The sequence below is a fragment of the Brachyhypopomus gauderio genome, chromosome 3 (genome assembly GCF_052324685.1).
Source record: "Brachyhypopomus gauderio isolate BG-103 chromosome 3, BGAUD_0.2, whole genome shotgun sequence".
Classification (NCBI taxonomy): domain Eukaryota; kingdom Metazoa; phylum Chordata; class Actinopteri; order Gymnotiformes; family Hypopomidae; genus Brachyhypopomus; species Brachyhypopomus gauderio.
In genome coordinates, this window is record NC_135213.1 from 20,903,388 (window position 1) to 20,929,471 (window position 26,084).

The 26,084-nt window shown below is 40.2% G+C and overlaps 3 protein-coding genes across 5 annotated transcripts; 1 reads left to right on the plus strand and 2 right to left on the minus strand.

Annotated features, from left to right (window-relative positions):
- The first annotated feature begins 12 nt into the window (after positions 1 to 12).
- atad1b (ATPase family AAA domain containing 1b) lies at positions 13 to 10,902 on the plus strand. 3 transcript variants are annotated; one of them, XM_077000237.1, is made up of 11 exons: positions 13 to 239; positions 1,030 to 1,140; positions 3,589 to 3,776; positions 4,029 to 4,127; positions 4,414 to 4,534; positions 5,883 to 6,083; positions 6,313 to 6,419; positions 6,595 to 6,684; positions 6,776 to 6,826; positions 6,907 to 7,031; positions 9,223 to 10,902. In XM_077000237.1, the coding sequence occupies exons 3-11, from the start codon at positions 3,600 to 3,602 to the stop codon at positions 9,341 to 9,343; spliced, it is 1,092 nt and encodes a 363-aa protein (XP_076856352.1). In that variant the 5' UTR covers positions 13 to 239; positions 1,030 to 1,140; positions 3,589 to 3,599; the 3' UTR covers positions 9,344 to 10,902. The 3 variants fall into 3 exon arrangements, with proteins under 3 accessions (XP_076856352.1, XP_076856354.1, XP_076856353.1); XM_077000239.1 differs by lacking the exons at positions 13 to 239; positions 1,030 to 1,140 and adding an exon at positions 1,170 to 1,634; XM_077000238.1 differs by lacking the exons at positions 13 to 239; positions 1,030 to 1,140 and adding an exon at positions 1,703 to 2,017.
- On the minus strand, positions 10,540 to 18,431 carry papss2b (3'-phosphoadenosine 5'-phosphosulfate synthase 2b). Its single transcript, XM_077000233.1, has 12 exons — positions 18,273 to 18,431; positions 16,860 to 16,974; positions 16,480 to 16,715; positions 16,202 to 16,340; positions 15,965 to 16,083; positions 15,656 to 15,769; positions 15,127 to 15,238; positions 14,645 to 14,850; positions 14,379 to 14,514; positions 12,452 to 12,720; positions 12,090 to 12,319; positions 10,540 to 11,993 (listed from the first exon to the last, which is right to left on the minus strand). The coding sequence occupies exons 1-12, from the start codon at positions 18,297 to 18,299 to the stop codon at positions 11,855 to 11,857; spliced, it is 1,842 nt and encodes a 613-aa protein (XP_076856348.1). The 5' UTR covers positions 18,300 to 18,431; the 3' UTR covers positions 10,540 to 11,854.
- Positions 18,432 to 20,276: 1,845 nt separating this feature from the next.
- minpp1b (multiple inositol-polyphosphate phosphatase 1b) lies at positions 20,277 to 24,347 on the minus strand. Its single transcript, XM_077000234.1, has 5 exons — positions 23,590 to 24,347; positions 23,287 to 23,481; positions 23,004 to 23,101; positions 22,675 to 22,805; positions 20,277 to 21,079 (listed from the first exon to the last, which is right to left on the minus strand). The coding sequence occupies exons 1-5, from the start codon at positions 24,176 to 24,178 to the stop codon at positions 20,701 to 20,703; spliced, it is 1,392 nt and encodes a 463-aa protein (XP_076856349.1). The 5' UTR covers positions 24,179 to 24,347; the 3' UTR covers positions 20,277 to 20,700.
- Positions 24,348 to 26,084: the final 1,737 nt, after the last annotated feature.

Here is a 26,084-nt window from a genome sequence, read left to right on the forward strand (position 1 = left end):
CCAGTATTTTATATCAGATTACTTCGAATATTGTTTTTTTAATATTATTATGTAGTGAACGTTCGCATTTTGGGACCCTTGTATACCATTCACTGTAGAAAAGCTAAACGAAATACAAAATAGTCGCCAATGAGTGTTTTATGAGAGAAAAAAAATCTCAGAAAGTCTAGTTGCCCCCTCGCTCGACAATCCTGCAACACAGGGCAGGAAATTACTGAAACGCTTACGCAAGCAGAAAAGTAAGTCAGACAGTAAACCGAAATCAAAGCGTCTCAAAATTAACCAACTGCGTTTTATAGTACTACACTACGACAGTGTGCACATCTAAAATTTTCATAATTTACTGTAAGAGTCAGGTGATTGTAAATATACACATAGCGATTACTGTGTCATGGGTGTAAATGTTCATTTTGTCCTATAGGGCGGGACAGCGGTACAACGTTCCAGCCTTTTTTTCTTTTAGACAAATCGCTATTCGTTGGCGCCATCTGTCAGAATAACAGGCTATACAACACAGCTCAAAATATGAGCAGTATTATCTTTGCGTATTTGAAATGGAAACTTGGAGGTCCATATACTACATAACATATTGCTACATATAGCTTGTTGTATCCCCTTATTAGCATAAAACTGCCATTATCATTTGGGCCTAATAAGAACTTCCAGACTGCAATGCAGATGTTCAGACACAGGATATGGATTTTTTTATTTTATGCAATATGCGATTTATCTAGGTTAATGTTCATTTCGATATTACTGACCGATTGCTTGACTGGATATAAATCTGGACGTAAGTAGTGAACAGGCCATGTTACTTTGACGTCTCGACGTATACTAACACGGCAGACTTTGAAAGTCTTTAAGTTGATATTAATGTCCTGACCAGGGTTAGTTCCTGTCTGAGAGGATCCAGCGTTACGCCACCCTGGTTTGGGCAAAGCAGTTTTGAAGATGAAAGAATGTACGAACTCTATCGTACACAATTAGCAAAACTATGTGAGCCTTTCTGCTTAATGTCCTTTGAAATAGTATCAGACTCGCTGGAGTAGGTTGGTCATACCATACCGGTAGAGGGCAGTAACTGAAAAGCCGCACATTTCCACGCTTTTAGCACCAAAGAAGAATCAGCGTGTCGTGGAGGTGAGTATCACAGTTGTGCCCACTGCAGTACATCTAAATTTCTCTATATTGACATGTATACAGACACGTCGTTATTAGAGTCAAAATGTGTCTAAAACGTAATATTAGTAAGCGTTCTGTGCTAATAAAAATAACAAACGCAGTCATTTTAGCGGAGAACTTGCAAGAAGGTCAACGTTACCCGTGAAGACCATCCTTGAATTGTGGCGCTAGCTAGCCGCCTGATAGTATTGCGGCTCTAGGTGATAGTTAGCTAGCGAGCTAACGCCACATGAACCGGAGTGATGTCTAGTTGCAGGAAAACGGAACCAAAACACACACTTCTTATTCCTCAAGTAGTTACGTCCATCTATCTAGTTGTTATTTTTTGGGAAGTTAAAGTTGGTTTATCAAAAGTATATTAAGCTTGTGTGTTTAAGCTTTCTAAACAACTGAATCGCCGACTAATTTCTCTACAAGCTGCTCTGTGACTCTGAGATGTTATGAACACGATGGTAAATCTTTTTATACCCGTTTGCTACGATGATGCGTCCTTTCTATGCTAGCCTCAGCTGTCCTGCACTAGCGAGCCAGGGTGGCCAAGAACAAGGAGGTCGCCGGTAACCACAAAGACCAGCTGTCAATGTTGCAGCTCGCTAGCTAGTTGCCTCTTAATATTCAGTCTCTATATATTTAGCTAGCTGGCTAACTCAACCAAACGCGACGTATATTGTTGCATGTCTATAAGAAAACGAAACCAAAACCCAGTGCAGCATATCAAACCAGAAAAGCGAATCTACCTCGTTAAATGAACGAGGAAGCGTTAGTGCGGTTAACTAAAGATAGGTCGATCGTGGGCGAACTCTCCCAAAAGCTCTGTCCTGTCTTCCAGCGCAAGGCAAGCCACACATTAACCCTTTTACCTTTTATCTTTTTAATAAAGTATACAATCAGTGTTCGAACACGATTTGTAGTTTCCAGTATTGTGTTTTAAATAGAACAATATGCAAAAATAGGGTTGAAGGATATTTTTAGTATATTTGAGTCCTTACCGAGTTAAATTTAAAAAAGCAAAATCTACCTGAAGCCGATTTGAATGTTGCTAGCCGTTTATGGTTGTGATATTGGCAAGGATACAAATGAACATATTTCTGTGCCAGGGTGTCATTTTCGCAGTTTTGTGATTAGTTCTTTGACTGGTATGTAAGCTATGAAACGTGTTGGCTGGAAGTATGGGAATAATTTTCCTGAGCTGGTTTTAGTTACGTTTGTGCTGTGCAGTTTATCAGGAATATCATTCAGACCAGCCTTTTGTAGTGCCGAAATAGAACAGAGAGAGTGACTGTCGGCAAGGTATGAATTAAACAGTGGAGGCTGATAAAATATTCTAGGTGGGGCTGTTTGTAATATAGTCAGCATAGTTTCAGCAACCACCCCAATATAACTCGACACAAACTACCAGTGCTCTGTTTAGCCAGTAATTTTGTTACTAGCATTAAAATAAATAAACATGATTAGCATCATTAGATTACAGTGAGTCTTGTTCAGAGACGTACAATATTGGCAACACACTAACGTTAGGAATTTCTGCATCCAAATATTGCTGGATGACAATTAACTAATGCCATTTGCTTTGCTGTTATGCGCGATACTTAGATTAATTTGTTTTAAGTTTGTTAGAGTAACTAAACATGCCATGGGAGTTGAGAGTTTTAGCTTGTATGTCTTTTTATTTTGAGGTGTGAAGCTGATTAATGTTCACAGTGAAAATCATGAGTCTTTTTTTAAGGGAAACATAAACAAAATATGCTTGATACATTATACATTATTGTGCAATTTTAGTACACTTGTACTAAACCAAATATTATGTAGTGAACGTTCGCATTTAGGACCGTTGTATATCATTCACTGTAGAAAAGCTAAACAAAATACAAAATATTCACCAAAAAAAAATCTCACTCTAGTTGCCCCCTCGCTCGACAATCCTGCAACACAGTGCAGGAAGTTACTGAAAAGCTTACACATTGTGCAGTTGTAGTACAGTTGTACTTAAATTGTAATTGATTAATTAAAAAATTTGGATGCATTCTGTGAACAGATGCATAGCATTTTGTAAGTCTCTCTGGATAAGAGCATCTGCTAAATCCCCTAAATGTAAATGTAAAAATGAAAGATCATTTCTACCATAGAAACCAGTATCATTCAGAGCACAGAAATTAGCCGTTTAGGATTATGGAAACAGCCTGACCTCAGACGCTCATTGAAGGAATCCAAATTGTAAATCATCAGCCAAAAATGGTTACTTGGAGTCAAATGGCTAAGTGACAATGTGTTTCATTGTCACTTAGCCATTTGACTCTATGTAACCAGCTCAAAAAAAAGTTAAGTATTAGATTTGATAGTCAGTGATGGCAGTTGTCATCTTGTAGGGTGTTCTGTTGTGATTTTTTTTTCTTAATTACTAAACAGGTTCATGTGTGATGATGGTGCTCAAGGAAATGCCAACAGAAAACATCACGCGTCCCCTGGGTCGCAACGAAGTGATGGGATTGCTCTTTCGCCTCACCATATTTGGTGCAGTCACCTACTTCACAATAAAGTGGATGGTGGATGCAATTGATCCCACAAGAAAACAAAAAGTTGAAGCACAGAAGCAGGTAAGTAAAGCACCAAATCCATAAGATCATGCTGTCTCTGTAGCATGTAGTCTGAATGAGCATGGACAGTGTGCCTTGGTTTTGATATTCCTGAGGTGACTGGTTGAACAACTTCAGTGTTGAAAAATGTATGTCTTCACATGTACATTCAACTGGATGAGCAGCTGTGTCATTGACAGTCTGTGATAAGATGGTAAGCTAGGGTTGTGCTGGTTAGGTTGAAGATGTAACCAAATTCCTGCTTTCGTGTAGGCAGAGAAGCTGATGCGGAAGATCGGCGTGAAGAATGTGAAGCTCTCTGAATATGAGATGAGCATTGCAGCCCATCTAGTGGATCCGTTAACTATGCAAGTGAGGATGCCACCGAGCTTCAGTGTTCTCTTCATGGATGGGGTTTACTGCTCTTTTGGCCATTTTACACGAAAACATTCAGTTGTGTGCATGGAATACAATTTCTTGTACAGAAGCCGATTGGTTTTAATGAAAGATCAAGTTTTTAGTGACTGATTATATAGCCCAGTACTGTCACACAGACATTTTTTCTTAGCACCTCTATTTAAGTGATTGTTAAAAGGATGCAAATTGTGGGGGAGGTATACATTTTTTAATTTACATTATTAATGAATTGTTCTCACAGATTACATGGAGTGACATAGCCGGCCTAGACGATGTCATAACTGAACTGAAAGACACGGTCATTCTTCCCATCAAGAAAAGGCATCTGTTTGAAGGGTCACGGCTGCTTCAGCCTCCCAAAGGTGTGTACCTATATACAGCTGTCTGCATGGTACATTTTTCGGACTATAAGCCGCTACTTTTTTCCCCACGCTTTGAATCTTAGCTTATAATGAGGTGCGACTTTTCTGTAGAATTTTCTTCACCCGTCAGGGGGTGGAGCAGACAATCAGGTGGTAGGTCAAAGTTGTAAATCAAAGAAGAAAGTGCTCATTTTCATTTAGCACATACAAGCAGCAGGCACGACAGAGAATTTTTTTCAAACCAACGTGTTGTGCCAAATTCCGACTCCCCTCGTTTGCACATGCATAAAGACGCTAGATGATATTCAGGAGTTACAGTGATTATAACTTAGTTCATTGAGCACTCTAGTTTTGTCCTATTTAGTTTTATTTAGACATAATACTGCTGTAATATACTGCAAAGTCATGTGGTCAGAGGTGAACTTTGTTATAGCCAGTGTTTTTTATATAAAATAATGAACACCCTTGAGCCAGTGTGGCTTTGGACATAGATAATGCCATGGCGTTTGCTGTGATGGATAATTAAAGTCTAGCTCATATTTATGGATAGAAACGTAAATCGACAAGATCATCTGTATCGTCTTTATGCACGGATAAACAAGGGCAGTCGGAATTCGGCACAACACCGGCTGAAAGTCAAATCTGTTGCACGTGAAATGCTCCAGGTACCGTTCGGAAACTGATCAGTTCAGTTAAATGTATTCAGTTCAGTAGGAATATGCGCGGCTTTTAGCCCAGTGCGGCTTATACGACATTTTCCATAAAAAAATAAAAAACTTTGAAGGTGCGGCTTATATTGAGGTGCGCTCTATAGTTGAGAAAATATGGTATTTACATTTAGAGCATCTTATTAAATGATTTGCAGTACTGACTGATATCACAACGCTGAGATGCACATTTTATCTTTTTGTGATACTTGATGTATTTCTGTGGGTCATTTCATGAAATCATGGCATTTTTATGATCCAAGACACAAAATAAATTTGTTCAAAATAATATATACATCAAAGTGGTGTGTGTGTGTGTGTGTGTGTGTGTGTGAAAGAGACATAAAAAATGAAGAACCTATGAAACATCCTGTTTCTCTGGAAACCTTGTGTATTTCACTACAGCTTGTAAATATATCTATGTATTTTTCCCAACTTCACTGCAGTTACTTACCTGAAACCTTATATATAGTCTCAGATTTACTTGAACACGCTGTTAATATCAGTCATTAATAATAAATTAATACATAGCTATAGATCTGAAATCTGCACAGCTCAGCAGGAAGAGTGCATGATACTTGGCTTGTCGTTCCCTCTGTGTTTATCAGTGTTGCCACTTGTGTGCTTCTGTGTTTGCCCAGGAGTGCTCCTCTATGGGCCGCCTGGCTGTGGGAAAACTCTGATAGCCAAGGCCACAGCTAAAGAGGCTGGCTTCCGCTTCATCAACCTGCAGCCCTCCACCCTGACTGATAAGTGGTACGGTGAGTCCCAGAAGCTGGCCGCAGCTGTCTTCACCCTGGCCATCAAACTCCAGCCCTCCATCATCTTCATCGATGAGATTGGTGAGCACACTGCAGCATTTTTCCCCTCTGTGTCTGAAATTATAATTGAAGAAATTGTTTGGTGGTTGGCATGACTCAAATCTCAATGCTCGGTATGTGTTGGCTCATAGCATTGACGTTGCTATCAAAGACTTTTTGATAGATCTGCAGTGGACCAATGATGAGCATGATGCTGACCGTTCTCCCCAAGACCCTTAGACTAACACCTCCTTCCGCTGTTTGGTCCTAGACTCTTTTCTGAGAAGCCGTTCCAGCTCAGACCACGAAGCCACCGCCATGATGAAGGCTCAGTTCATGAGCTTGTGGGACGGGCTGGATACGGACATCAACTGCCAGGTGCATTGATCCTCTTAGCATTCCTGTGGTATGATGTCCTGTTTTATTGCATCGCAGGTAGTAAAATGACCAGGCTCCGCCCTGAATTATGCCAGGAATTAATTAGATCAGTGGTTCTCCACTCACCAAGATATCATGATTGGGCAAGACCGAATACTTATTTCTCTACACACAGGTGATAATTATGGGGGCCACCAACCGTCCTCAGGACTTAGACTCTGCTATCCTCCGTAGAATGCCCACAAGGTTCCATATTAATCAGCCTGTAAGTATCTTTTCAGTTTCAATTTAGACAGTGAAATGCAGTCAGGATTTATGCACTTTGTAAACCCCCCCCCCCCCCCCACTCCATCCAGAATATCAAGCAAAGAGAAGAAATAATGAAGCTTATCTTAGAAAATGAAAATGTAAGTGTTGCATGCACTCATTGAACACGTTTCTGTCTGACGTGATGCAACCATGCAGCATAATGGTTTGTGTGCCCAAGGTGGACGCTGTGAACCTGTGTGAAATAGCAAAAGTGACAGATGGCTTCTCAGGAAGTGACCTTAGAGAGATGTGTCGCGACGCAGCCCTAATCTGTGTACGGGATTTTGTGCACAACACTGCCGGGTAAGTCTTTGAAGTATAATGAGTCCTGAAATACATTAGAGGAGTATACAAAGTGTATAAAAGTTATCAAGATAACTTGGGGATGCTTAGCCTGATCAGTCACATGCTGTCCACAGCTCTCCTGCTATATGGCAGGCTGTGTTGCGGTTTAAGTCTACTAGGAACAAAATGACTAAGTAATCAATCTGGATGGTAAACATCATTGCTATGATGAAAGCAGTGGTATTATGTACAGTAAAGTAATAGGGATTCATTTGGTTCAGTAATTAGCATCTGTCTTATAAGTTCTTTACACTACCATATTCATTTCAAATACATAGAGCAAACAGGCGAATCTTCAGTCTTTGTTTGAAGGTAGGCAGCAGTGGGTCATTTCACCACCTGAGCACCACTACAGCAGAGTCTTAATGTCCTCTTTCTGTCTGGAGGGTTGGTGGTTCAGGTTAGGCAGAGGTTCGAAGGCACCATGGATTTGATTAATGGTTTTAAGTATGTGGGAGTTGTTCCAGTTATGGCTCCAGTCACTCTGTATTCTGACCTAAATATATGATCCTTTCAGTAGCCTAATGTGGCCAACATGGAGTATAAAGCATAATAATAATATTATATAATAAGCATTATAATAATATGGCTTATTGTGGAAAGTGCATTGTAACATAACCAGTGGAGCCAGAAGAGAGGTATGCAGGCTCAAAGCCCGAGTTGACCAGGCTTGTTTAGTGTACGCCTTCACCTCAAGTCAAAGTCTCCAACTTTGGTCCATTGAATCGTTTCTTGAAAGAAAACCTTGATGTTACTGGGGTTCCTTGAAAGCATCATCAATCTACTAAACAGAAAGAACATGGATACTCAAAGCATCCTAAATATTTTGAACTTGAGCACATTGTGACCTAGCCAATCCTACGAGTTTGCATTCATTAAATCAGATCAAATATATTTGTATAGCGCTTTTCACATATGTTCATTATATATATTCATTATATATACACTACCGTTCAAAAGTTTAGGGTCACCCAAACAATTTTGTGTTTTCCATGAAAAGTCACACTTATTCACCACCATACATTGTGAAATGAATAGAAAATAGAGTCAAGACATTGACAAGGTTAGAAATAATGATTTGTATTTGAAATAACATTGTTTTTACATCAAACTTTGCTTTCGTCAAATAATCCTCCATTTGACAAGACTTTTTTCCAGTCTTCCTCTGTCCAATGTCTGTGTTCTTTTGCCCATCTTAATCTTTTTCTTTTATTGGCCAGTCTCAGATATGGCTTTTTCTTTGCCACTCTGCCCTGAAGCCCAAAGTCCCGCAGCCGCCTCTTCACTGTAGATGTTGACACTGGTGTTTTGCGGGTACTATTTAATTAAGATGCCAGTTGGGGACCTGTGAGGCGTCTGTTTCTCAAACTAGACTCTAATGTACTTGTCTTCTTGCTTAGTTGTGCAACGCGGCCTCCCACTTCTTTTTCTACTCTGGTTAGAGCCCGTTTGTGCTGTCCTCTGAAAGGAGTAGTACACACCGTTGTAGGAAATCTTCAATTTCTTAGCAATTTCTCGCATGGAATAGCCTTCATTTCTAAGAACAAGAATAGACTGTCGAGTTTCAGATGAAAGTTCTCTTTTTCTGGCCATTTTGAGCATTTAATTGACCCCACAAATGTGATGCTCCAGAAACTCAATCTGCTCAAAGGAAGGTTAGTTTTGTAGCTTCTGTAATGAGCTAGACTGTTTTCAGGTGTGTAAACATGATTGCACAAGGGTTTTCTAATCATCAATTAGACTTCTGAGCCAATGAGCAAACACATTGTACCATTAGAACACTGGAGTGATAGTTGCTGGAAATGGGCCTCTATACACCTATGTAGATATTGCACCAAAAAACAGACATTTGCAGCTACAATAGTCATTAGCAATGTATAGAGTGTATTTGTTTAAAGTTAGGACTAGTTTAAAGTTATCTTAATTGAAAAGTACAGTGCTTTTCCTTTAAAAATATTTCAATGTGACCCCAAACTTTTGAACGGTAGTGTATGTATAACATATATGTATAACATTATATATATAACATATGTTCATTATATATATATATTATATATATTCATTAGAACCTATCAGTGTTCATTGAGCAGCTGACAGTGGTCCCTGGCAATGTGACCCTGGCATTTACGCTGTCTGCACTTTCTTACAGTCAACATGCTGACAACATTCGACCCATTCAGCAGCAGGACCTCCAGAGGGCCATTGAAAAGATGAAAAGGTCAAAAACAGCAGGAGTGCCAAACTTGTTGATGCATCCAGCACTGGACTGAATATAATACTTCTGTACAAGGTGACTTGAACTTTCCCCCCTTTATTTCTGTTTTTTCTTCTTTTTTTAAACACACCACACAAAACTTTCCATAAGGAGATGCCTCAGTTACACAAGCTTTGAGACCGGACGTCTGACCACTTCCTCTTGAGCTCCCTTTGCAATGTGTGTAAACACTGTAACACGTCCTGTGTAACTTTGCTATTCCTCAGTACAATCTCCATTTTCAAGCAGAATGACTCCACCCTTTGACATGTAGGCATTCGGTACTCATGCTCCACAGGATGTCTGGAGCTGTATGTGGAGGGAATGTTATAAAAGCAATCTTGGACTTACAAGAATATGTATACGTCACTTAGTTTCTCCTGCTATGATTAATTTAAGGTAGTAATTGAAACAGATCAGGTGATGAATAGCTTCCTTTTACATTACATCAGCACAAGTGAAAGGATCTGTTTCAGTGCATCCCTTATTAGGAGTTCTGCTTTTAAAAGGGAGAGTACAACCTCTGAACATAAACACGCTGAGATGTTTACAGGTGCAATGCTTTTTACATTAAAAGACAGTATAAATTGGAGTGTTATCCAGAGAAAAGCTATCAATTTGTAATGTGGTATTTACTGTATTTATTTTAAGCAGCAATAAATAGGGATGTACAGAATATCATGAATTAATGTGTAATTAATTACATTATTACAAGCTTGTGTGTTTGAAGTGTGGAGCCTTCCCTGAATGAGCTCGCACTCACTGTAAAGTGTGCTAGCTTCATCACCACCCCCCCACCCAAGTCCCATGTGTGAGGATTGAAAATGTATGAGCCACCCCCTTTTCTGGACATCTTAAAGTGTGTGCAGATTAGAATGAGCACTGAAGAAAAATACAAGTGACAAGAATGTGTGTATTAACGATGTAATGTCTGATCAAAAATACAAATTAAACTGTTCGGTTCTTTTTAATATGGTGTGATTGAGCAAGACTGATGACAATTTGAAACACACACACACAAATATTGTATTGTGCACCACTGGGTTTTACTAAAGGCATTTGCCACTGTGTATTGTACAGGGTTTTTGGTAATTGGTTTTAAAATATAAAATTATAGTACATAAGATACAGTTTAAAAATGACATTTTTTCCTGTGAAATACATGTAGGGTGTTTAATGCATGCCAGTAAATGGATTTCACTTCTTTGAGTATATATCCCAAAGCACTTAGTGATGTGCAGAAAAATCCTACAGAATTTCCTCTAACATCGCTCCATTTTTTTTTTTTACTAAAAGGCTAAACTTTTTTGATGTGGTTTTTATTCCATAATCTGTTGTAGAAGCCACCAACCAGAGAGCTTTGATCAAATGTAGTGTTAGCGTTACACTAAAGGCACAAGGAGTCTCTACCTTTTACATGAATACACCAAAAAACTATGAAATGTTTATACAGGAAATGTAAAGCTACCTTCATGCCCCCAAAAACTGAACCCCCTGATTACTTTCTAATTGTACTTTTCTACTTTCTAAAGTCTTTTAGGCACACAAAATATGAATAAATGACTTTCCAATGTCTACGTGTCCTTCATAAGACGTTCAGTTGAGTGCTATTCAGTGTGTTGATCTTGGGGAAAGGTTGTGATGGTTTACCTTAACCAATCCCAAAGCTGGTACTGGTTGTCCTGTTCTTATCAAAGCTCTTATCAAAAAGTACATGTTCCTACTCCAAAGATCTCCAAGCCTAAGCAGCCCTCTGAGCAAACGCTAATCCACCAAGCAGAGAGGAGACATGCGATCCTTACAGCATTGCATGTAGTTCTGCTTTGGTGGTGAAACGCCGAGTCTTGATGTGCTCATCAGAATATTAGGACACTATCCAGGTAGTTCTCAGCTAGGTTAGGCAAATTAATCTGTTTGAGAATCTTTTTACATTCAAAACCTTGCTGGATCATCATATAAACTAAGATTTTATATAAATTATCCCTGGAGTTTTACACTTAGCTAAACCTTGGTTATGTATGCATACTGACCCTTCTATAATTCTTCCATTGAAGTTTATATATTACAGGAGACATTGTTTTCATGTGTCAAATGTCACAACGAACCATCTGATTAGCAGCAACCAAACAACTTTTAGTCCTTCTCTGTACCTTCATCCAACCATGTGATTTAGGTAGAATCTGGTGTTTAGCTTTGGATTAACTCCTGAAATCCTTCAGGTGTCTTCTAGTAATTAAAACACTACCAAATCCAAATCTAGTCCAACATTTTAAAAAATTGGCCCACGTGATCAGTCATGGACACTTGAATTGTTACAACCCAAAGCCCCTTTACATAATCTCTACAGGGCAAAAATAATTTCTTTAAAAATAAAAGAAAAACCTTAAATATTATATAGGAGTAATAGAGCCATATTAGAGTTACCAGAACTTATAAATACGGTGCACTAAAATCTGAGTTGTATCTTTATTTCAAGATTACATATGGCTATTGCCTTTTGAGAACTGGCATTGTACTGGCTTCCACCTTAATCTTTCTGCAGGGAGCTGTAGTACTCTGTGAGCACCTTCCATGCCCTTGGGGCCATAAAACCTTCTGGAGGGTTCTCCCCACTGCTGGCCAATCTCCTCATTTTAGTTCCAGAAATGAACTCAAACTCATCATGCCTGAAAAAGGACAATATAACAAAATTGTAGTATTTTGTATTTAAATATTCAATGTGAATTGTTTTAAAATAAATGAATTTAAAAGATATGTCTCACCGCTCCGTGTCATAGAAATCCATTGCCTTCTTTGCTTTATTGTAAGCTGCAACTCTGAAAGGGATGATCTCCAGCGATGTGAGTCCTGGTGCCATGGTCAGCACTTTGCCACCGTGCGTGGGCTCATAAAGGTCCTGTTTGGTCTCCGGGTGGGGCATGCCAGCTGGGTCACGTCCCACGATGTAGAAGTTCGCACCGGCGATCATTCTGGACCTGCAGTGCCACTGCACCTGCCGTGACACGCACACACCCGTTTAAACAGCCTTTTCCATCAGAAGGTATTAAAACCCCATATGTTTGTGTGTGTGTGTGTGTGTATATATTATTTATATATATATATATATAAACAATGGCAGCCTCACCTCTGTGGGGCCGGCGTACATCATGGGTGAGGGGAAGATGGCCACGATGGTGCTGGCTGGGTCGAGTACAGCCTCCTCAAGCACGGCGGCGTGCTGTCGCATGCGCCAGGCCAGCGGCACGTCGTCGTCCTTGGTCCAGCCGCCCAGCGGGTGTAGCAGGAGCACAGGCCGCCGGTAGCCCCGGCGCAGCAGCTGCTGCTTGGTGTCCTGCATCAGCAGCGCATGCCCGTTGTGCACTGGGTTCCGCAGCTGGAAGGCAAAGATGGCGTCTGGGGGAGCAAGAGAGACAAAGTTCAAGCTGTGCTTCAGCCGGGGAGGATTTTCCTCTACAGAACAGCTCCGTGTTGGACAGAAGGAAAAATACATCTAAAGATATAATGCAACCATCTGTTTTCGTCTGTTGCTTCAACAGTTTGGGAAGTGGGAGACTGGAAAAGAAGGGACAGCTATTGCATTCAAACTCTGCATTGTTACCTGCATTGTGTAAATCTAGCACTCCAGGGGACGACTTTTCACTATTTCAATGTACCAAAGGTCGAGTGTGGGTGTGTTATTGCCACTCTGATTCATAGTGGTACACTTGAGTGGCAAACAATAACCTGAGAGTAAACGGTGTTTGGCGAGGTGGTATTATAAAGAATAAAAATGTTGAAGTTTAAGGATGCCTTTCTGTGGTACAGTTAAACCTCGTTTCAAGCTAACCCCATTCCAGAAATTAGTAATCATGGGGCAGGACCAACATGAGTGTATATCAATATCTATTGCATTTTTGGCAGACTGATGGTGTTAGAGGGTTGATTTTTATTGAGAATAAAAATCAATGTAATTGGCAACATTTTAAACTGCATTTCTAGCTTTGTTGCAGACTGGTATTTTCAGTGTTTCATATATCTGTCAATTCTTCTGATTGTTGGGGTTCACCAAAATCTCTTTCCCAACCTGATTGTGGTGCGCCTGCATTGCTCGGTAAATTAGAGATCAGTTTAGAATATGTTGAAGATGGGACACTTTTGGGACTTGCTCATTCTAGAAGAGTGTAAGGGTGCATATGTCTTTGACTCTAAGGAACTATACAGTCTTCTACAGAAACTCTAACCTGAAGGTATTAAGATAATCCTTTATTAATCCCTCAGCGGGGAATTATTGCTCATATGAAGACTTAAACCACTTATGGGAAACTGAAAGCCAGGAATGGAGGTCCTATTCAGAACTGAAGGAGTTAAAGCATGTGAGTGGCTCCTTATTTTAATAATCTACCAGTGTTATCCACTCAGTGAACTTTATACATTATAGTTGCTTTCGTGATATTGAGTTGGTGCCCTTTCCCCTTACAACATTTTGGATGTATAAGGGCCTGCTGTTAAAAACATTCCTCTGGGATCCAATCTCTTGCTGATCCTAGCATCCCATATCCCTTATTTTGAGTTAGCGGTAGCAGATCTCCAGATCAGATAGCTCACTGCATTTCTAGATGTTCAACTGCTATCTGGTGAATGAGTAGATCACTGTATTAAGCTTAATGCATTTCTCATGGAATCATTGCTAGAAAATGTTGTCAGGATTGTATACTGCTGGAGAGGAAAAACGTCATACTGTATATACAGAATACTGCTGGGATATTGTCCTTTACATGTCCTGTGGCATTCAAACATTTATCAAGTGGCTCAGTGTGTACTGTAAAAACACCACTGCCAGCCTACATGGGCCCTATTTTTGCACTGACAAACCTAGCAGCGTTACAGTTCTTTATGTACTGAAAGTCAACACAGACAGAAACTATAGAACTATGTTTAAAAGGTATTGGGCCTTTAGGACTTTGTCCTAAACATTTTTTTCTTTCATCAAACCACGATTAGTTTTATTTTGAAAATTGATCAGTAAACCTGTACTGCATTTAATGAAAACATCACACTGGTAGACACTTTACCTGCACCCATTTCCTTAAATTTCTGTCTGAGTTCCTTTGGAGTGAGCCGGTATTGGTCCAGACCATCATCCCATCTGATTCGCTCCAGCACTTCCAATTCTCCACCAGCCAACCAATTACCTCCTTCCATAACCATCTGATAATGGGAGCCAGCAACAAATTACAGCAAGTGCGGAAACAGGAAAAACTACAACTGAGGTGACTCCCAAGTCAGGTGTCGTGCTGTCTCATGGAGCCGACGAGGGCACTAGCGGATGTTCTCGTACCTTGATGTAAGGGTGCTGGGGGCATGTGGTACCCCACTGACGCGCACAGCGCTCCTCCTTACGGTGCTCGTAGAACTCAGGGTTGCGCAAGATGGCCACTCTTCGGCCCTTGTACTCTAGAGCGAAAGCGGCACAGCCGTCCAGCTTCTCTTTGACCTCCTTGGACACTGGCAGCACGATTGGCACAGACAGGTTGATGGTGCCACCTGAAAGTTACGCAGAGGTTTACGCCGAGATTCGCCAGACAGACTCTGTTCCGTCACATAGCGTGTGTTTATATGGTATGAATTAGTTCGAAGTTTGGGAAAAGAGATCAGGAATAGAAAGCAATGTACTTAACTATGCAGCCTTGCATAACACGCTCAACTTGACTCTGTGGTTAGTGGGGTATGGACAGAGCTGCAGGGCTTTCTATAGCTGTATTACAGAATGTTGATGTCAAAGGAAAGACACTGCAGTGTGTAGTCACCAAATGTTGATACCATCAATTAGGGTGTTGAAGTGGAGGACCTGCAGGTACTCTCTCTCCCTCATGAACCCTTTCAGAGGCGTGGCCCATCCTTCAGCCAGCACCTGAACCCACTGAAGATCCAGCTGAAGCAATAGAAAACAGTGGGAAAGGTTCACACTACTGGGACGCCCTGCTTAACCCCTCAGACTCTCAATGACCTGTGAGGTGGTACAGACTCTTATACCTCTTATACCTAAATACTTTTCCTATATTGAATAGATAATGAAATATAATTTACAATGAATTAATAAACAATTAAATAATGACTAAATCATAACAGCAAATTACTATGAAGTTAATCTAATACGTTTTAAAATGTAGCCAATTTTAAATGAGAGAAAATGTTCCACTGTTTGTGGTAAATGGTTAAGTCACCAAAGGATGTGATGACATTTTGTCAGTTAAACAATGTCGCGCTAGTGTGGCAAAATCAGTGTTCATTTCAGCAGTTCAACAGAATCCACACTCGATTGCACCACGGGATACTCGAGCTGCATTACCTTTGTGATGGGTACAGTAGGGAGAATGTTGGCATCACTTAGGGCCAGGTTCAGCTTGTTTTCAGGGACAAAAAGTTCAATTACTTCCTCCGTCACACCACTGGGCACGATACCCTGTAAGCACAGAAGACCAGGCTCGTCATCTAAATGACCATGATTCTCTAAAAACATCATAACATCCTGTACAAATAGTAGGCAGAGTTTTTACCAACTATGCAATCTTTTCAAAACAAGGCATTTTGTTATGTTTCAAAAGTTAACAACATGTAATTCACACACACTGTTTTAAAAGAGCTGTTAAAACCAAACCTGATCCTTCAGGAGTTCCACCACGGACTGAATGCACTCATTCACCGTGAGCTCACCGGTCTTCAGAACCAGCTCTGGAGAATCGGGTTTCTCATAATCCGAGTCAATCCCAGTGAAGCCTAAAAGGTACATGAACCAGTTGTTAGAGTTGCTGTGTGAAACACACATTGTTTAGTAAAAAAGTTTAACTAAATAAAATGACATCAAGAATCCTAACAAGATCTGATTGGTGGATACCTTTAATCTCTCCAGCACGAGCCTTTTTGTAAAGTCCTTTTACGTCTCTGCTCTCACACAACTCCAGTGGTGCGTTCACAAACACCTCGAAGAACGGCAAGCCCGAGCTCGCGTGGATCTTCCTTGCTTCATTTCGATCCTTTCGTGAGTCAATCCCAAAACCACACATTAAAGCCTCCTTTGATCTTATTGTTCAGCGACATCTCAAATTGGTAAGACTACCAATGCATTAACTGTAAGAAGACTTTCACTTAAATTACCATTCAACAGCTCCTCACCTTAGTAAAGGGAGAGATAAAGCTAGTAATGCACACTAAGCCTGCATCGGCAAAGAGCTTAGCCACTTCAGCAATACGCCTGATATTCTCCTCTCGGTCTGCTGCACTGAAGCCCAGGTTCTTGTTCAGGCCATGACGAATATTGTCGCCATCCAAAGAGTAGCACGGAATGGCATGGGAAACCAAATACTCCTCCAGAGCGAAGCCAACAGTAGTTTTCCCTGCTCCCGACAGCCCTGCACAAAGACATTGTACTGAGATGATTCAGCTTTATACAGAGATAGGACTGTACTATGATCATCCAAATCCGAACTGGATTTTAAGATGCCAACTTGTCACTTTGCAGGATTACATTCATGGTGGCCATAGACAAGTCGAACCTGTCAGCCAGACTGTGCAGCCTCGGAAGCCCCCTCTGGTTCCTACAACTTGGCCTCTTTTGCTCCTGCTTACATGGTGGGCCTGGTACACAACGTTGGTTGCCCTTTGGAGACCCTAAAATCCCAATAAATAACACATTGACAAAGGACATGAGATTATGCACTGCATAAGAGTGTCTTTATTGCCTGGGGGTTTTAATAATATCTTAAAACCCGTCTTAATCCTGCAGAAGTGAAAGACCATGGGGTTCCAGTGCTGGGAGTGTATAAAACTGACACGGGTAATTAGTTAAGCAAAACCAATTGGTTAATATACTTTGTGTGCACATTAAGTTACAAATGCTGTTTAAATTAAAAACTAAACATTTAGCCACCACTTCACCACTCACAAAGGCTTTGGGATGTGTATATATGTGAAATGCATGGACTCCTGATCTGGATGGACTTCTGTAAATGGATTGTGAAATACTGAATTGTAAACCATTGTAAACCACCAACACTGGCTTGATTGTAACAGTAAAATATCTAAAAACTCCTCTGTGAATATGACGAGTCATGAGCATAAACGCTCAAGTAAAAGAGGGGGCCTGGAAGGAGGGGCCTCGGGGAGGACTAGGGAAACAAACAACACTATTCATGCTGACCAGCGGAGAGGTGGCCAGGCTGGAGCTGCACCCTGGAACGCGGCCACATTTCACGTCTTTCACCCTCCCTCCACCTCTTTCCTCGGTACGTTCCATGTCCATCAGGGGCTCTTTTGATTCCCGCATACAGAGTCCTGCTTTTTATCGCAGTAAAATGCTCGTTTCATGGAAGATTTAACTGACGAGGAACAACCAGGAGGACATGTCAGTGGTGAGGACTATTTTTCAAGCCACAGATATGGACCACCCGAGATGCTACTGGTAAAGCAGCCTCTTTAATACAACAAAAAATAAATAAATAAAAACCCAAAACTAAAGATATTATTAACAGATGAATGAAATTGACCGCATGATGGTCGGAAAAGAAAGCGGGAGACTTTCCAAACCGTGTACCTTTAGTGGCGTACATCATGTAACCCTAAAACAGTTTTAGAAAAAATTATGAGAATATCATGAAACAGAAGAACTGTTGCGACATCTATAATCCTATCACACACAAATCATATACGAAAAGGGGATACCCACCACTGACACTGCTAAAGTAGTACATTAAAACGTGACTAAACTCTCCAGAAGACGAGTCCGTGAAGCGTTTAGCAGCACAAAACTGTCTTGAAGTGCTGCAGCTGAACTGACTGAACTTAACAGAAACTTTCAGCAGGCATAAAAGCCTGTTGCATTTCCAACTATCATATTAACCGACGTTTAACCTTACGAGTTTGTATCATGCATTTTAAGGGATAAAAGTAAGGGGGGGTTGTGCTCTTACCGTTCTCTGCTTTTTGGTTCCAAACATGATTCCAATGATTAAATACAGCGTTTGAGCCGAGCAGCCCTTAAAGTGTGAGGACGGCACCAGAACACTCCTGGATAATACCCAAAACCTTGGACACGTAGCACAAGTTTCTTCCTGAAAGGGGGCGGCCGACGACAACATTTACATACTTTGGATGATTGGATGTTACCCGTAAGGTATCGCCTACTGCGAAAGTAGTGAATGTACAATACAAGAAAGTTTAATGAATAACACAGTCAGTGTTTGAGAATGGTTCATTTTATTTTATAAATGTTTTGCTGTGCTAAGCACGAGTCCACTTTAGAAATGAAATCAGAACAAAACGTTTATCAGGACGCAATATGATAAAGTGCTTATTTAATGCCTAAACTATTTTGTCCTTGATATGTTTCGATTTTTATTGAGCCATCAGTAAATATATATATATATATATATATTTTGTTTTTCAGCTATGCGGACATTCAATTATAATATATAACTGAATGTATTACCAAACAAAACATTCAATTATAATATATAATTGAATATATCTTGCCGCCGATTCGCTTAGTCCCAATGACTTGCTTTTTAACTGTTCAAAAGGTCAAATCCTGGGTGGGTCGTAATTTCTTGCAACTCAACGATGACAAGAAGGATGTGTTTTACCATTGGGAATAGTCATGACACGTTAACATACCTGCTATGCTGAGCATACACTGATTAACATGTCCTAGGCCTGACATATGTTTAATATACCTTAATAAAGTGATTTCCTTTCCACTTATTACTAATCGTTGTCAATTCATATATGAAATCTGATTAATATGATTACAGAAAGACCCAATATAAAGGTCACTATCAGTCAAAACCTATATGTATCACCTGTAACTGTGACTTAAGCATTAATTGCCGTGCTAACTCTGTCAAATGCGTAACATAGCCAAGATCAGAAATATCCTCACACCATCTGATAGAGAAACGCTTATGGGCCTACATGCATTTGTATCGTCACCTATGGACTGCTGCAGTGTGCTGATAGCAGTCCTACCCAAGGGCGTAGATTTATTCTTGACATTGGTGGGGACGCTCACTCACGTTCATGCTAATTATACGCCCTTGATCAAATTATTGGTGGGGACAATTCAATAATAACTGGAAATTGGTGGGGGTGCGTCACTTCCGTCCATGCTAATTCTGCGCCCTTGGTCATACCAAACAAAAATATTTCAAACTTAGAGGTTAAATGCAGAGCGTATCACATATCTTTAAAAAGCTCTGAGGGCTACCTATGTCATTCAAAATAAACGAAAAATATTCCTGCTGACCTTTAAACCTACATTGCTTGCAATGTCTTACCCGTCTTTACCCCAGCAATGTGATTACAATGGCTGTACCCTCAGGGGCCTTCAGATCAGCTGATACAACTATGCTGCTGGCGCCTACTACTCCACTACGAGTGTCCAATACGCTTGTTTGATGCTATGTCCCCAAACTCTCTTCACTACAACCTGAGTATTTAAACACATTCAAGAAGAAAGTTGAGACATTTTATTCTGTAAGGCTTTTAATTGGATTGCTACTGTTTTGTCTGCACTTCAACTGTGGCTGCTTTTTAATTATATAGTTTATTCTGATATTCTTTATTCTTTTCTATTATTTTGAAGTCTCATTTCATATTAATCCTGGGATAGTCCAGCAATATCACATTCCATCAGAGGTAAACATAGGACAGAAAATAAACGTATGTAATCGAAAGATCGCTGCTGTAGATAAAACCATATCACACGAAACTAAACCCTAGGCCTATACCTGACTAGATCAGACCACATTGCTAGCTTGTTTTTAGAATACTTAACAAATAAAATTATTCTTGAAATTCTCAAACGGGGAAGGGCATCACAGTGTTTGTGTTTGTCAAATGTCTGAACCTGGCACTGAGATGTTGACATTAACGTAAGTGAGTGTGCTTTTTAGGAACGAAAATTAAGCACCCTGATCTTGGGCAGAATCTTTTATATGTACACACATACAAACACACACAAATGTATATGAACAAAATATCACCAAAATATTCCCATTACTAGTTGAACAAAGATTTGGTATCTTAGAAACAAAGCTCTTAATAATAAGGTTTTCACCAGTGGATAGTTTCGGTTCATAAAATCCAAGCAGGTAGAAATTACTGATACAAAATCACGATAGAACTTAAAATGTTTAACACCTTTGGATATTTTCAACCAAATGAAAAAAACATTTAAAGCAAAAATAAATAAACCTGGTTACACAATTTCATTTGTAAGAATCAAGAAAACAGTAACTTTAACAATGCCAAAAATGTAAAATATATTATTTGAAGAAAAACTGTTCCTTAAAGCACTAGTCTTTCTTTTATCCTAATTCTCATATCCATCCTCTCCTCAAGTCATAGTTCTGTGTTCATGCTATTAACTTTGGGCAGTTCGCATTCTTTGTTGAAGTCACAGCCGTGCAAAAGTCCGGAGTAGTGGGCCCTGACTGTGTCGTAGAGTGGGGCTGGGTGACTCATGTTGGGCAAGGGCAAAGGCTTCTCATTGAGAAAGAGCTGGAGTCTCAGCCCATCACTGCACTCGTGCAAGACGAAGAGCAGATTCGCCGCGTAAGGGGCGATTCGGCTGGTGCGAAACCTGCGGCCGCGCTGCTCTGCGAAGTTTTCTGCGGTCAGCGGCGTCTCGTCCCTGAAGAAACCCATCAGAGAGAGCAGGGGGAGCAGGGTCTCGCCGTGGCCCACCTGGACAGCGGCTGCTTTGGTCACCTCGCCTCGCCTGACCGGTTAAAAGAGGAGCACAGAGAGATGACATTCACGCAAGCTCTCCTAAACGTATGCGACCATACCGGATCACGTCTCGCATGCATTTACTGAACTGTTGTGTAAAAAAAATGTGTGTAAATGTGCCATATTTGTCAATTGTGATTTTCACCTCAATCAAAATTTGTCCTCTGGATTTACCTATCTATGCAGTTAACACACACACACACACACACACACACTAGTGATTACCAGGGGGCTGTGGCACGTGCCCAGAACGGTGGGCAGCCCTAGCCCGGCAACCCGGGAAGCAGTTGGGGTTAGGTGCCTTGCTCAAGGGCACCTAAAACATGGCCTTAGGCCTGGGAATCAAACCCACGAGCCTCCAGTCACAAGACCGGTTCCCTAACCACCTGACCATGACTGTTGATGGCATTATTGGTGCTTATGTGCTTGATTCTTCAATGTTCTGTAGTTTAAAAGCACAGAACAAGAAAGCCTCTAATGAACCTTGGTACTGTATGCCAAGTAGAAGGTTTTTACAAGTTCTCAAACTGGCATGACCGGTTTGGAAAATCCCAGGAAGAACATTTAGGCCTCCTACAAATACAAAGTGTATTGATATTGCCTTGGTTAGTATACAACAAACCCGGAGTTGTGGATTATTGATTGAACTCTGGACTTCAATCAATCAATCATCAGTTATTTATATAGCACCTTACACAACCAAAGTTGACCAAAGCGCTGTACACAATGGAATCAAAAATAAACTAGTATGGTCTTAAAGATTTAGTCCGTGTGCAGTTTTTATTTTCAAATAATTAGATGTTGAAAGCCATCCTAAATAAGTATGTTTTAAGTTTGGCTTTAAATATTGGTAGATCAATATTTGGTAAGGAGGCGCAGTTGAAAGAAACTTGCCCTCACAACAGAATTTATCTGAAGGTCAAATTTCAGACTTGAGTCCAACTTCACCTCCAGATTTGTAACCACTTGACTCCAGTAGGGATGTAAAGCACCCAGACTAGGTGTGACTGCATCAAGCAGGTGCGTTGCGCCAAACAGAATACATTCAGTCTTGCTCTCATTCAGACACAGGAGATTCTGAGACAGCCAGAGTTTTATGTCACTCATACACCTTTGGACGGACTCCATGGCAACTATAGAGTTTGGCAAAATGGGTAAATAGATTTGTAAGTCATCTGCATATAAATGGAATGAAATATTGTGCTTTGAATTAATGATCCTAATAGAAGCAAGTACAAACTAAACAGAACTGGGCCCAGGATGGACCCCTGTGGGATACCAGAGGTCAGAGAGGATGACGAGGAGGAGAAATCATTAATCATCACAGAAAAAGTTCTATCGGTGAGATATGATCTGAACCACCGTAGTACAGATCCTTGGAGGCCCACATGATGAGCCAGACGTGCCAGGAGGATTGAGTGGTCCACGGTATCAAACGCTGCAGTAAGGTCCAACATTACTTGGAACTTTACTCTAGATTCACGTTAAGGCTTTCTTAAATAGAACCTGTGAGTACATTTGTTGATGTCACTTTGTAGTATAGCCCCCCCCAATGGGTCCCAAGTACAGCAGACGCTCTCTCACCTGTAGCTGTATGAAGCTTCATCAAGTCGTCTGAAAATATCATGAAAGAGGGAACAACTCGATTTGCGGTTGATGTCATAGCCATATGCTCTTTTCCAATACTGTTTCAAATCGCTTTTGTATTCGACGACCTTTAAAACATAGAAGACACATGTGATACCTTTAGAACATATAGAGCTTACTATAGCTGAACTATGAAAGGACCATATGACCTTATGACTAGTTTCAGTATTTGTGTGTGATTGCCCCCATTGTATGCAAAACAATCAAGCTTAGCATTTATTTACACTTGAGTGAAACTAAATCAGTATGTTGTATGAAGTGCATACCTCAGCATCCTCCTCATCCAGCAGACTGCACCATGGAGAGTTTTCAGACTTGATTGCCAGTTCATAGGCACACAAGAAGAAAGCAGCTTCCACCAAATCTGTGACAAGTAATATGAGATCTCTGTTACCACGGACACGAAGGTTTAAGAAAAGCACACACTGATTTTCCTCAATGAATAAGTGGGTAATAGGTGAGCACACACCTGACCATAGGTCTGTTCTCCTATTGTAGTGCATTATTCTGAACTTTGAACTTTTAGTGAGGAAATGTAAAAAAAATTACCTGGTGTTATTAGTGTGTGTGGGATCTGTAAGCGACTGGCCATCTTCCTCCTAACTCCATCCATCTCCACAGAAGTCTTGAAAATTTCAACCTCTTTCAACGCTGTCTTGCTGTTCTCAACATCTTCGACAAATTTTCGGCACTGATCAAAGAATCTCATTAGTGAATCATTCACATAATGTGTGAAGTTCAAACCTATAAAGACGAGAGAAATCTGAGATGAGTTTCCACCTCATCGTCGAAACTGCACCAAGCAACACAAGATACAAGCAACAGAAACATGTTGTTGATGGTATGATTCACCTTGCACATCCCAGTGTTGGTGAAGTCCCTCTTGGAAAGCTTTGATACTATCAACGCATCTGTGCTTAGAGCTGGTCATAAACTCAATGCGATTACCAAGAAGGTTGTCCCGCGAAATCAGTGTTGGAAATGTTTTGGCCAATCTAATAGCCAAATATCTATGGTCAAACTTTCCCTTTGTCACTAGTTTGCCGTCCATGTCTTCTGTATACCACATCGCCCATTTACTTTTAATGTCCTTCAGCCACCACGTAGAGCTTGACGCCTCTGCCATAACGAGATCATAGAGGTGTGCAATCTTTTTAACATTCTTGGCGGTAGGATAACGTGTCCCGTGTCTGATTACTGCGATTAAGTGTACAGCTTTGCAGTCAGAGGATGGGGGTCCCATAAGAGAGTTATTTACGGACAAAATATTATCCAGTAAATGTGGGTTCACTTCCTCATATCTGCCTTTTGTGCCAAAATAAGTAGCAATTGCTGGTAAAGTTGAATTATTGAGCGTACAATACGAAACGCGAACCATTATAATGCTTAAAGCAGCTGTAATAACATGTCTGTTTCTAGACAACAAGTTTATTGGTTTCATCTTCCCGAATTATTTGGTTTAGCGATAGAAACGGCTGACTACCTGTTCGGACTTCCGTAGTTTGCTTACAAGCTATCCTATATAGCTAGTTAGGATACATTCATTCAACCGGGATAGCTCTGACTTGTCTTCTGCTACAGACATCTAACACTACTGTCGCTACTATCTGTGAAGCCAGCTTCAACACAGCCTAGTGGTGAAATCTTCCGGGTCAGATTTGTATAGTCAAAATGGACCTCTGACTGATTATTTCCTTATTTTTGCTGAGAAGAAAATCACAACAATTTATAGCCTATGTTCTGCTTAGTTAAATTATTAAATAATCCATACGTATCACAGATGAACGAACAATGTATTAAAATTTTTTTCAACTTGCGTATAATAAATATATCCAGTAGAGGTCAGTAATGTTTCAATTGATTTTACAGTTTTTCTTAGTCAATTTGGTTAGTTTTTCAGATCAGAATTGAACTCAAAACTGTTCATCCAGTCTCCACATCTCCTTGTCACTTGTGCACATCATAATTGCATTTCACATTTTGCAAATGCTTTTGTACATTTTGCAAATGGACATGAACATTTGTCTGTTGCTTATGTTATGTTTATCAAAATGTGTTGTACAGATTGTCTGTTGAATTGTCTTACCCGCCAAAACAGGGGTCACCAACGTGGTGCCCGCGGGGACCATGTCGCCCGCGAGGACGTTATGAGTCGCCCGCGGGCTTGTTTTAAAAACAACTCACTATATTGCCATGCACCAAAGCGCTGCATCGTTCATGTTTTTGCTGCTATTAGCGCCAATTACTCTGGGTGAACCATGTACAGGGTGAACAGCCAAGAAGAGTACTAAGACTGTGTGTTGTAAGGCTGAGGGGACAAAACAGTAAAATAAGGGCAACAATTGTGGACCATGTTTTACATGTACGTTTTGGTCTTACAATGGCTGAAGCTGGTAGCTGGGTGCAGCTGAATATTGGAAGGACAACTGTGTCTTCAATCTTTCAAATATTTCATAAAGAAAACGTATGTAAATTCAGAAATGTGTGCTCTACTGTAATGCTGCACACTGACAAATTCTGACGTTATTCAATTTTTTGTATTGCATTTTTGCATTCTGTTCCCATATAGGATATCAAAATAAGCTCATGAAGGGCATGTGCTCAGGTTGTTTTGAATGTATAGAGTAAGTTTCTAATTTAGCAGTTTTTCCAGTCAGCTGTCTGTCTTTTCTGAATTTCAATCAGATTTGTTTTTGCCAACAAATTGCAGTGCTAACAATACAGTCAAGCAATATTGCTGTACAAATATTGATTCCAGTCAAATTTCTTTCTTTCAGTCTCCCACATACACTGACGTGTAACTTTGTGTTCTGTGTAAGTTTGTATTTTGTGTGTAACTTGTATTGTTTCATTTGATATACCACAGAATGTGCAGCATTCTTGAAATCAAAAACTTAGCTAGTTTCCATCAGAATATACTTACAGTCTGCATTGCCCATGGCAAGACGTGTCATTAAACAACTTGAGGATTTAAAAACATTTAAGAAGAAGAAGTTGTGACAAACATTACATTTGTAAAGGAAAGTGCATTTTCACATATTGATCTATTAAAATTGGTCATACAAGTACAGGCAATGAAATTCAGATAGCATCTACGATAGATAGATAGATAGATAGATAGATAGATAGATAGATAGATAGATAGATAGTAGGCCTATACATCAGTATACTTATACATTATTAGTATACATTCTAAATATATACAATGTTTACAGTACATATACAATGTTTAATTCTATACTACAGACTAAATATGTACAATCTCTTCTTCATTCTGGTTTTGCACAATGCACTTCTGGTAGATCAGTGTGTGCTTTGTGGTCAGTTGTTTATTGATGCAGGACCTG

Bases quoted from the DNA above. Each gene is read 5' to 3' on its own strand.
- atad1b (XM_077000237.1), top strand. From the start codon at position 3,600: ATGATGGTGCTCAAGGAAATGCCAACAGAAAACATCACGCGTCCCCTG. The intron at 4,128-4,413 runs GTGAGGATGCCA...TTGTTCTCACAG, and splicing joins TGGATCCGTTAACTATGCAA to ATTACATGGAGTGACATAGC. The intron at 6,827-6,906 runs GTAAGTGTTGCA...TGTGTGCCCAAG, and splicing joins TTATCTTAGAAAATGAAAAT to GTGGACGCTGTGAACCTGTG.
- papss2b (XM_077000233.1), bottom strand. From the start codon at position 18,299: ATGTTTGGAACCAAAAAGCAGAGAACG. The intron at 16,084-16,201 runs GTATCCACCAAT...TGTACCTTTTAG, and splicing joins TCGTGCTGGAGAGATTAAAG to GCTTCACTGGGATTGACTCG. The intron at 12,320-12,451 runs GTGAGGCTGCCA...GTGTCACGGCAG, and splicing joins TGTACGCCGGCCCCACAGAG to GTGCAGTGGCACTGCAGGTC.
- minpp1b (XM_077000234.1), bottom strand. From the start codon at position 24,178: ATGAAACCAATAAACTTGTTGTCTAGAAACAGACATGTTATTACAGCT. The intron at 23,102-23,286 runs GTAATTTTTTTT...TACTTGTCACAG, and splicing joins ACACACACTAATAACACCAG to ATTTGGTGGAAGCTGCTTTC. The intron at 21,080-22,674 runs GTGAGAGAGCGT...TTAACCGGTCAG, and splicing joins GAAGCTTCATACAGCTACAG to GCGAGGCGAGGTGACCAAAG.